Here is an 11,729-nt window from a genome sequence, read left to right on the forward strand (position 1 = left end):
ATTTTAGTTGCTAAGAGAAAGAGAGGTGCTTGTGAGAAAGAGGAGGAAAGACAATCTACCAAAGGTTACAGAGAAGCATTTCCTGGGTTCACAGGAAAATGATGAACAGGAGAGTAGTGGAGCTTACAGACAGGTAACCATGAAAGAGATGAAAAGCATTACTAACCAGGGAAAAGCCCAGAAACACCAACAGAGTCCTCCTAATACATGGCATCCACGCTCCTTTGCTGGGGCTTGTTACATGACTGTCCCCACTCCGTGCTGGGAAGGGATACAATAAAACAAAGGTGCATGCCTTTGCCCTGTGCTTTTCTATGCATTTAAGCTAAAAGAAAGTATTTTCACCCCACTGAACCCATACAACTGCAAACTTCAAGATTTCATCACTGGAACATTTGAACTCATTGATCAATACTCTCAACTATGCTTCATACTAAACTAATTCAGCTACAAATTAATAGAACTTCATTGACGATGAGAGAACATTGCCTGTGCAAGGTCATCCAGAATACAAGAACACTGCTAATCTAACCTCAGAAATTGAATTACACGAGAATTCTTACTATCTCAACGGCAGTGTTTTTGCCGGTTTTTACCTGGTAGCTCCATGATAGTCGAGAACATTTGCTCTTCACTGTGTTTAAAACAGTCTTAGCTCTAGTGACTTACCCAGTCAGAAATGGCAACTGTAGTGAGAGCAATAAACACATCATGGATTTCCACCACATTCTACCCAATCAGTAGCTGTCTACTTTAAAGGCATTTTTATGAGACAATAAAGAAGAGAACACAATGATCTATTTACAGTTAAGCCAGAAACAGGATCACAAATGTAGTAAATGCTGGTTTGAGTCCAGAATCCAAATTTTCATCATCTTTGGTAATGTTTAAGTTTCTAACAACATCAATAAAAAAATTCTTCCTAAGAACAATGACTTAATTATTCAGCACACTGGTAACTCTGAAAATGAGTTGTTTAACATGCCCATTGTCCTTATTAAACACTTTCTAAAGTTTTCTGCAACACATTTCAAAGTACTAACTTCAGCTAAGCCAGGGGAAAAACCAAAATCTTGTAAACAACTCAGTACATATGACAAACAATTAAGAAAAATTATTCAGCTCAACAACTGTTTACCTTCCAAACTCAAATTTACACAGGCTCATTCACTGAACATTCAATTAATAAGCATCACATGTCATTCACAATGAACTATGACTCATTTTATACAAATTAGCCATGGTTTTACAGAATTAAAAAAAAAAAAATGCCTGCATGAGTTAGGAAGTCAACTTTGAACTAGTGACTTCTCCTGACTCAGGCAGGGCCCAGTGCAACAGTCTCCATTACATCATGGGGAGAAGCACGGGCCGCTTAGGCCCTCTCTCACAAACCTGAGGAACTTGAAGAAGACCAACCAGGAATAAAAAGAAAGAGGAGAGGAAGGGGAAAGAAGGAAGCAAACAGTGAGGAAGGAAGAAGGGCATGGGATGGGGCAGAATTGTTCCGGCTGAACCCCAAACTCAGTCCTCATCGGGAACAGAAGCACTCCCAGGGCCCATCTGGGCAACCTGGCTAAACACAGGCTCCTGTTTGTGGAACACAAACCTTAGAATCAAAACTAAGGTCAGTCACTAAAAACCCCATCCGACTCTTCCAGGCTGCCCTGCCCAAGACGAGCCAGGAGGATGCTGGGCCGTTCTAGGGCAATGGGCCCAGTCTCTTCTCTGTCGTGGATCTGTGATTTCCCTGAGCCCTGCCTTCTCCCCGATCCCTACTCAAAGTCCTCTCCTGCCCACACTTGGATGATCCCAGGTCACTTTTTTAGTCAGCTCTCTCCCTTCCTATTCCTCCAGGCTACCCTATCTTAATAAAGCCAGATTACACACAGCCTTGGCTGTCACTTGTACCTGCTGATGATCCACAATTGTGTTTCTAACAGAACCCTGGCAGGACACTCTGAGTGCATCAAAAACACACCAGGGAACGGAAGGAAATCTGCAGAACCAGGTTATATGAAGGAGCGGCTCCTCTCCAGCATCCAAGGGAAAGAGAAACTGTGTTGAGAAAAAACGTTAGTCATCACCAGGAACTGTCCACCAGCTCAGCCCCAGCATGCCAGTCTTGCCAATGGAGGAGACTAGCCTACCTCATGAGAAAATGGGGGGAAAATGGACCAGAAACCAACAACGAGTGATAAAGCTATCCGCACCAGGCAGTGCCGAGCTGAGGGGCGAGCCAACAGAACTGCCAGCCCGGAGTTCTGCTGCCATGGGTAGGTCATCATAAAAGCACCTGTGGAAGAAGAGCTCCGCAGCCGCGGTCCAGAAAACCATCCTCCAGTCGTCACAGTTATCTAGTGAGCTTCATTCGAAACAACAGAAGCAAAGGGAAGAGGTAGCTTCCACTAAGAGGTAAAACGCCCTGGCACAACATTAACTTTATAAAAGGAGGAGAAATATATCTATTTAACCTGCTCATACATATGACTCTGACAACCTCTTACACAAACAACAGATAGATTCCAGGGAATGACTAAATTCTAAACTCTCTCTCTTTCCAATTAGAACTGCTGGTATTTCTGGATTATGATACAGAATTTTTAATTTTATTTTCAAAATCCAGTTATATATAATAGTTTGCCTTGGAGAAGACAAAAGATTTTTATCTTAAAAGAAATTAAATCAGGAGTAAAGGGCAGTGGAAGTCTAAAATCAGTTTTGAAGTTAAGTAATTTTTAAATACATGTAACATTTAATTACATGTAAAATAATTACAAGATATCCAGAAAGAAGATCAATAAACATCAGGAGTTTCTTAAAGAAATGATGTTAGTATATTTGAACACAGATAAATGAGAAATCCATGATAAATTAGTTGCAAAAACTTTGTAAAAGACTACTTTGCTGTTTTTAACATTTCCTTTCAGAATTATTTTCCCATTCCTACCCCTTTATTAAGCTATATGGCCATGGAAAAGCCTACAAAGTGTGTCTAATAGTATCTACCTCATCATTAAAAATAATGAATGCAAATCACTCACCACAGTGTGTAGGGTACACAACACATGTTTGGAAAAATTAATTTCTATATCTTCAACTCTTTTTTTTCTCCAAATTTTTTTCATTCTAGTACTTTTATTGCCAAAATAAACACATCTAACCAGATGTTCACAGAACTTATCATCCTGGTTATAATTCATCTGTTTTACCTGAATGATTTGACATTTGGGACCCTTAAGCTGCTGGTATTATAACTGTACCTTTTCTTTTTGTGGGGGTTATATAAATATAGATCTGTGTTTAGCATTTAATGTCTCTGTCAACAAAGCTCTGGCTACAAAGTGTATATAATTTTGATGTTGAGTGCTGAATACTAAGAATTGGATTTACAATGAAAGAATATAATCATCAGTACAATACCTACAGACACCTCCCTTAAGAGCTGCTTTTGGATGTCAAACATCTCTCATATATTCCATTATTTATTAAGATAGTAAAATTGAAGAATTCCTACTGTATTCAGCAAGCTTCTTCACTCTAGTACACTTTAAATATAAACACAGGCATTTTTGATGCACTAAAAGAAAAGTATAAGTCCAATGGGGAAAATAAAGAAACCTTTGACTCCAATGCCAAAGGACATCCAAATGTCTTGAATGCTGTCTAAAGCAAGTATTCAGCCAGTGCGGTGGAGCTAAAGTTTCCAAGTTCAAATCCCTCTTAACTTCTTTAAAGATGACAAGTTATGACCTCCCCCTGGACTTCTGTGAAGGTAATATACATCAGGCACTAAGAAGTTAATCTGACACATGAAAGTAACCACACAATTGCCAAATATTAAATATCTTACTATACAGCATTTATAGTACATTGACATCTTTTTTTCTGCTTCCTTTTCCTTCCTGTGTCCCACTGTTCTCCCCAGGCTCTGCTTTTCTCCTCCATCCCACTTGGATGAGCATCTGCTTCCCCTGTGATAAATGTGGCCCTGACACACTCACTGCAGCTGTGGAGTGATGCCCATGTTACACATTCCTTTCTCAGTGAGTCAGGGGAAAAAGAGCAGCTCTCTCTCTCTCTCTCTCTCTCTCTCTCTAAAATGGGCTCTAGAACAATCAGAACACTTGGCATGTTTTTGCAGTATGAGAAAGCAAATAAAACTAAGAACATTCTTTACAAACCCATAAGCTCTTATAATCATTCATGCTTGCTCTCAGTATAGCTGTGAAGAAATTACCAAAAACTGGCTCCACTGTGCACAGTAAGATAATTTTGTGGAATTTCATAGATAACTATATGTATATCTGAGTATATATACACACACAACTATACATATGCACATTGGGATATCAAAGATAAGAAACAGTAATGCCTGAATTAGGTCTCTTCTGTCATCCAGGATCCTATTACTACATTTATATAGGTTTGAATGAAGATTTACAGGAAAGCCTGCAAGATGGCTCAGTGAATACTGATGCTTGCTGCCAAGCCCAGTGACCTGAGTTCAGTTCCCAGAACTTACATGGAGAAAGGAGAGAAATGACTCCTGTACATTGTCCTTTGACCTCTACATGTGTGCTGTGATATTCATATGTGCACACACATACACACACACACACACACACAATAGGTAGAGAGAGATGATAGATAGATGGATAGATAGATAGATGATAGACAGATAAATGATAGATAGATAGATAGATAGATAGATAGATAGATAGGGACAGATGATAGATATAAAATTAAAAGAAGCTTATTTTTAAATACTTAAGGGATATTACAATTTTTATTTTTACTTTATTCAATTGTCACAAAAATTGGTAGGTTACAAAAACACACTGTGAAACATCTCTTTCCTGATGCTTATAGCCTAACTTTATTAATATTGAGCTGCTTAGTTTAGCAAAAGAGATCTGTGCTATCCTGGCAAACTACCCTCAAAGCTGTAATTCCTAGGAGCCCTTTCCCCCTGGGGAAGTTGTACTGCAGACAACTGACTGTCAGGCTGACCCGAGGCTCCCAGATGAAGCAGCACAATTTTAAGGACCGCTCAGCCATCCTACAGCACATATATGAGATTCACAAAACCAGAGCACACCCTTTGCAGCCACCCTGCCTTCATTTTGCTTTTTGCCTCGCTCACTGGCGGTTATAAAACTGTGGAACTACAGATCTACATCTTATTGCCACATGACAATTCCTTAAAAATCTGTAGAAGACCAGATGAGAAAAAGCAGATCTTTTACTGGCTGACAACAAACACTTCTGATAGAAGAAATTATGTTGTATGCAGAAATACAAAACTACTTGGTATAAAATAAATAACAGAATTTATAGGTAACTGTAAACGAATAAGTTATCAGCTAACCCATTTCTGGTGCTATAGTAAATTTATGATGCTTAGCTGGCAAAAGAGCAATCATTAATGAGCATATTCTAAATACCAACTACAGGGTTATCAATATTAAACCATCAGTAAAAACCAGTAGACGATACCTTACACAAATTGGTGAAGAAAAATACGTTTGCCTTACTATTCACAAACATGCAATTCTTTTAGCATATACTGTCAGGACAGGAGGGAAAAAAAGACTCAATATTTTGAATATCCCAGGGCTATTTTCCAAGCTTGGAACTATTTCATACTTGACAACCTCGAAGACAGCAAGTTTACCCACAATCAACTATGATTATGTTGACTATAATTTCTAGTATTTTATGGCATAATAAGCTTCTGCATGGACTGATCCTCTCACTTACAATATGAATTAGCATGCAGTGGAGTAACTTAACTCATCATACAACAAACAAAAACTTCACAATATGGACTTGTATCAGCAAAATCACCATTTCACACTAAACTGTCATCATTCCCACAGAACCAAAACAAAGTTTCTTCTATAACAAAAGCTTTCGATTCCCATTTATGGATGAAAGCTGAAACAAGTTCACATTAATAATAAAAACCTGGTCCTCACCTAGTCTTTGTGGGCTTGAAGAACAGAACCATTTAAGACTACACAGGTGACTGACTATCTTCCCTCAGTCAGTTACTTGAGCTTGTCAGGTAAGAGGTCATTTCTGAACTAATTTAAGGGGCCTATAAGGTCTGTCTTACTAAGGCTATTCAGTTTCACTGCATTATGTAAAACTTGAGTAATTTGTAACTTCAGGGAATGTGTTAAATTCAGGTCATTAGGGCATCATTTGCATTCAAATGATGTCATAAAATCTCTAAACAGTCTTCCAGCAGCCCAAGGGAGGTGCTGTTACTTAACAGACTCTTGGAGACTCAGTGTATGCCCAGCATTGATCTGGGTGCTTTGTAAATGCCGCTCAGGCAAAGTGTATTTATATTTGGGAGCTTAGTCCTACGAAGCTTAATGATATGAACGGACATTTATCAGTGACTAAAAATGACTAATTAAGCCTGCTCACTCTTAGGAGTTACAATGATTCTTCTGGGACACGAGGACTATAACAGAGGATCAGGAGTTTGGCCAGCTAACCCTCCTTGCTGAAATGCTACACAGCCTGCTGAACCAAGTCCCAACTCCGCAGAAAGTCAAGCCCTTGCGGCAGCACCTACAAGCCATGCTCTCTTCACTCTGGTTCCCAAAAATTCCACCCGCAGCTAACAAAGACAAGTCCTGACTTCCACTTGCCTCCTATCTGCTGTCCCCTCTGCTGGACATACCCATCCCTCTCTGTAATCTGGCCAATTCTCTAACTTAGTCTCAAAACACAGACCAGACAGCACCTCCCGGGAGAGCCCACTGACTGCTGGAGGGGTTAAGTGCTAGGCTTTCTGTTTCCACAGCAGTCCGCAATCACCTCAAGACTGAAGGGCAAGGAGTAATTGTTCATCCACTCATCACTCATTCTCCCAGCTGTCTGTAAACCCCATAAAGGCCAGAACTGTGTCTTTTATCTCTAAATCCCCATGGCCTTGACTTATTTTAACATGCTAAATAGCAAGAGCTCCAGTGAATAAAATCCTTTTAATGAGTCAAGAAATGAATTACACACACACACACACACACACACACACACACACACACACACACAGGCCTTATGAGCTCACAGGGGAAAAAAAAAGCATCCAGATGTTTTTTCTGAAAGACAATGGGAGTTCCTAAAATGTATCCATGAGTACTTACAATGCCAAAAGTTCTATCTTATTTATCAAATAATAAAAATAATAATAAGAGCTATATAAAATCAAAATATTTTCAGGTTAAATTACAGCTCTCTGGAAACCAGTAACACCTAATGGACAAGAAAACTCCTTAGTTTCCTTACTGTAGGAATGTCAGGTATACGGCAATGAGTAGGTCTTTGTGATTCTGTCATTTCTCTGTGGTGTCCTACTGTAATTTAAGGATTCTGGTTAAGTACACTGACTTCCTAGCTGATGCAGGCATCTAGATACACTATTTGCACCTTTAGATACCACGGATAATTTGTCACAGTTATAAATAGTATTTATAACTTCCACTTCTGACTTGAATTAATAATCTATGCACGCTGTTTAATCTAAATTCTACCAAATCACATATGTCCCATCAAACAATAGTCTCATTCTCCCAATTGTGAGGTTTTCTTCTGAAGGGTCTATGGTACCTTCTGCCCCGAGTGGAGAGGCCTATACGAGTCCAAACATCTCAGAAGTGGTATTCTAAAAACACCAAGAGAAAAAAAAATTGTCTTTCAAAATTAGTGGCCTTTCACCAGCATAGAGAAGGAGTAGGCACTGGGGTCGTGATGACATGAGGCAGAGACCCCGAGGTCCAGGGTCTGTTCCTTCACTCTCCTCCTGCATCTCGGATTCTGTCTGTCCTTCCTTTCCTTTCCCACTAAGACTCTGGGACTTGTTTTAACACACTGCCTACATCAGCAAAATCCAGACCATGGAAAACTCTAGAGAATGAAAGACCTCATGTCTTAGTAAACAAATTACAATGAAAATTAAAAATAAAAAAATAAAGGCATGGGTGGAAGAAACCATACACTAAAAAATAGACTTAAATAAACTAAGTATGCACTTTATTTCATCTCTGGCTCAAAATGAGAAAAAAAATGCAAAAAAAAAAAACTATACACATGTAAGCATATTTTTGAGACAAGTAAAAGTTTTTGAAAGAATGGTTGCTTTATAGTATTAAAGAATTAATCTTATTTTTAACATGGCAATTCAGGGTTGCATTTTTAAAAATAACCCTTACCTGTCAGAGTTTCACTACTGAACATTTTAATAAATGATATATCATTTGCATCAAAATGATACAGAAAGAGGAAGAAGAACAGCAGGAGACAGTCAAAAGCAAGACAGACTATAAGCCACCAATCACTGAAGCTAGAACTCACTATAATCCTGTCTAGTTCGTGTGTATCTGGATTTTTTTTAATAAAAGGCTACAAACAAGCATCAGACTGTTCCTTCACAGGAATAATATTTATTACTGAGAAATAAGACACAAGTCCCCTGCTTATGTAGTTTATCCATGGAAACAAGTCAAAATAAGAAGAGACATAGGCAGCTGCCAAACATTAATTCGGATAACAAAATCCTTCATTAAGGGATAGGCATACAAAGTTTTCTACTACAATCATCTAACTTCAACGGATACTACAAGTAACCCTGAATCTCTGCCTAGGTCAAAACTGTAATGGAGTCGGTTATTTGGCTGCAAATGCAGACAAATATTTTTCAGTCTTTATATCTCTCACACCCGTGAATAACTGAGTACATTAGCACATTGCAGTTATGTGAGTGTCGAGTGTATTTATATGATGTGAAAATGTCCAGCTTATCTTCAGTAAAGTTTACAACCGTTTCCAACTACGTGCGCTTCAGATGTACCTGCAGATCAATGAACTGTCAGGCTCACTGATCATGCAACCAGAAAAACACTTACATGGGCCCAAAAATATTTGCTAGAATTAGCCAGTAACTTCAAAATGATTTTCAGTCGTACCTATGGATGTTTGGTATCGATTTAAATGCAGGTACATTTGTTTGATTAATGCGATAATTTAGTTTTGTTGTTGTTGTTGTTGTTTTTAAGAAAGTAAGTGCTCAATAACAATACAGCACCTAATTACAAAGGTAAAAAAGGTAGGAAGGATCGGTTTATGGAAGTCAGGAGTGAACAGGTATATCCCTGTTGTTCACGAATCTAAGTGGGCAGGGGATTTTGCAGTGTAGTTTATTTTTGTTTGGGCTTCTTAGGGATGCCTAGTTTCCTTCTCCTCCCTTCTTTCTTCTTATCTTGTGTTATAAAGCCTTCTCTCAGAGTTAAAACACCGAAGATGATGATGCAATCCTACCCAAACAGAATGTCTCCTACCTCACGCAGTTTTTGCTTGACTAAGGAGATAGGGTCTCCGCCTCTCGCCTCTCGCTCAGATTACTGGGCTACTAGGAGTATCCACGCCATCCCCTCCAACCCCCGCTTCTGCAAAACCCCGGGCCTGTGCTTCTTTGGGTTCCTTTTTTCTCTGTCTCCTTTTCTCCTCCTTCTTGCACCAGGAGCATCATGCATGAGTCGCATTAGGACGGTGCTCTTTTCACCCTGTGCACCGCGTCTCCAGGGCAACCCTAAGCAAACGTGGGGTCGTGGGGCTGCGCCACAGACCACCTCCCTCACCCCGCCGCTCACCTGCCGGCCGCCAGGGTGGCCCCGCACCCGTGTGTTGAGCCGGTCGTGCCAAGTTTCGTCCTCGCCGCCCAAGCGGTAGATGAGGCGCAGTGGCACGGTGCTCTGGCGCTCCAGGAAGCGGTTTTCGTCCGCCCTCTCCAGCTCCCTCAGTGAGGCGTCTCCTTGCGGGCAGGCAGGAGGGCAGGAGGAGTAGAGAGAAACGGCAAAAGATAGTAATAATAATAACAATAATTACCCTGACCCATAGTCCTCCACCCTATATCTCCCCTACGAAAATTCCCCCGCCTCCTCCCTCCTGGGGAAGGACCCATCTGGGAAGGACGCAGAGACACCAGCTGGAGAGCTCTGGACCAGCTCATCCGAGAGCATCCCCGGGCCCAGAAACAGGGCACCCCTTTCCCATTCTCCCCATTCTCCTCTTCTTCAAGGGGAAAAAAAAAGGCATTTGACCCCAGATTGCTGATGCATCCTCGAGCCCCCACACGTTTGCTCCTTTCTCACTGCCCTTCAAAAAATAAAAATAAAAAAACCCGCACACTGTGGATACGCGGATGAGGCTTTTCGGGGGGCCTCGGGGCTCCAAGGAGTCCTAGCAGCCCGGGCAGCTGCGAACTTACCTGCCGGACCGCAGCTTGCCAGGGGGCAGGTCCCCAAGGCGCAGAGCAGCCAGAAGGACGCGGCGGCCGCTGCCTGCATGGTGGCGGCGCTCAGCTGCTTGTGCCCCGGCCGCGGGCTCCGGTTCCCCGCCGCCCCTTCCCGGCCCGCGCCGCTGCCGCAGCCGCCGCTGCCTCAGTGCTGCATTGTGCCTCGCGGGCGCTTGGGTGGCGGGGGCAGCGAGCGAGCGCCGCATCGGGCGGGCGCCAGGCTGGAGCTAAGTGGCTTCTAGCGCCTCCCACTTCATCCCCAGGCGGAGGCCGGGGCGGGCGGCCAGCTCGGCGGGGAGCAGAGCTGGGTGCGCAGCGGGCCTGGTGCACTTGCCCCCCCACAACCCCCACAACCCCGCGCCGCACCCGGCCGCGCGCACCGGAGTAGCTGGGAAATGTAGTTCCCTCCCCGCATCTCGCCGGTCTCCACAGCGACGCGACGGTTGCCACCCGGAGAATGCAGACCCCAGGAAGGAAAAGCGCACAGGAGAGGTGAGGGACACCACCTGCATGGTTGCAGCAGCGGGAATTCGCCCCCAGCGTCTGCAAAGAGCCGCATTGTTGCTCACGAGTCACCAAGGGACCATGCCCTGCGTGCTTGGCAAGTCATTCATTCCAGACACAGATCCTACTATGTGCCAGGTGGTTACAATGATAAAGGACCTGGGTGTGCATCACCTGCTCTCAGATGCAATTAAGAAAAGCTGTTTGGGTAAGAATTTGAGCAAAGGGGGAGGGCCCATAAATGTTTTTATTTGTGTGAGTATTTGCAGTACAGGTGTGTCTGTGCACCATGTGTGTGCAGTACTGTTGGCAGCCAGAAGAGAGTCTTAGGTTCTTGGGACTGGAGTTACAGAAGTGTTGTGTGTGTTCTGGGGATCCAACCCATGTCCTCTGGAGGAACAGCCAGTATTGTTAACCTCTGAACCATGCTCCATCCGCAGCCATTTTTTTTTTAAGTGGCTTTTAATTTCATTTTATTTTGGACACCGAGAGGGGGCCATTAACCCAACTCTAGGAGAATCTGAAGGCATATCCCAGAGGTCTAGGGGGCCATTCGAAGTGTGATTGAACCGGATTCTCGGTGGTTTGTTTGCTTCCTCCAATATCTGTACAGGTAAAAGAGAGGCGAACTGTACTTTCTCAGGCTGTCCTACCCCAACCCATTGCAAATGGTAGAGACCCACTGGAATACAAATAGTTGTTAACTATATAACATAACTGTTAACATAGTTAGTACTTGCACTTTACAGATTTTGAGATTCACATACGCTGGCATTTGAGCCTCAGGTCAAAAATTTAAACAGAAGAAAAGAGAAAATTAAGAATTAGATCAAGTAGGCTTCTTCCCAGGGATGGTTCAACATATGTAAATCAATAAATGTAATACACCATATAAACAAACTGAAAGACAAAAAAC

At 42.2% G+C, this 11,729-nt stretch overlaps 1 protein-coding gene across 15 annotated transcripts in view; it reads right to left on the reverse strand.

The window, feature by feature from the left end:
- Nucleotides 1-10,653, reverse strand: part of Adam22 (ADAM metallopeptidase domain 22) — a 219,605-nt gene extending 208,952 nt beyond the window's left edge. For 10 of the 15 annotated variants that reach the window (XR_003733698.2, XM_028862324.2, XM_028862281.2 and 7 more), the window contains exons 1-2: nt 10,283-10,652; nt 9,666-9,826 (exon numbers count right to left, since the gene is read on the reverse strand). Coding sequence is in view for 14 of the 15 variants with exons in the window: in XM_028862324.2 (XP_028718157.1) it covers nt 9,666-9,826; nt 10,283-10,361 (240 nt within the window). In the remaining variant the exon portion in view is untranslated. Of the gene's footprint in view, nt 1-9,665; nt 9,827-10,282 lie in introns of all 15 variants that reach the window. The other 5 variants (XM_028862370.2, XM_028862365.2, XM_028862360.2 and 2 more) reach the window with 2 other exon arrangements.
- Nucleotides 10,654-11,729: the final 1,076 nt, after the last annotated feature.

Source organism: Peromyscus leucopus, chromosome 3 (assembly GCF_004664715.2).
Source record: "Peromyscus leucopus breed LL Stock chromosome 3, UCI_PerLeu_2.1, whole genome shotgun sequence".
In the NCBI taxonomy this organism is placed as follows: Eukaryota; Metazoa; Chordata; class Mammalia; order Rodentia; family Cricetidae; genus Peromyscus; species Peromyscus leucopus.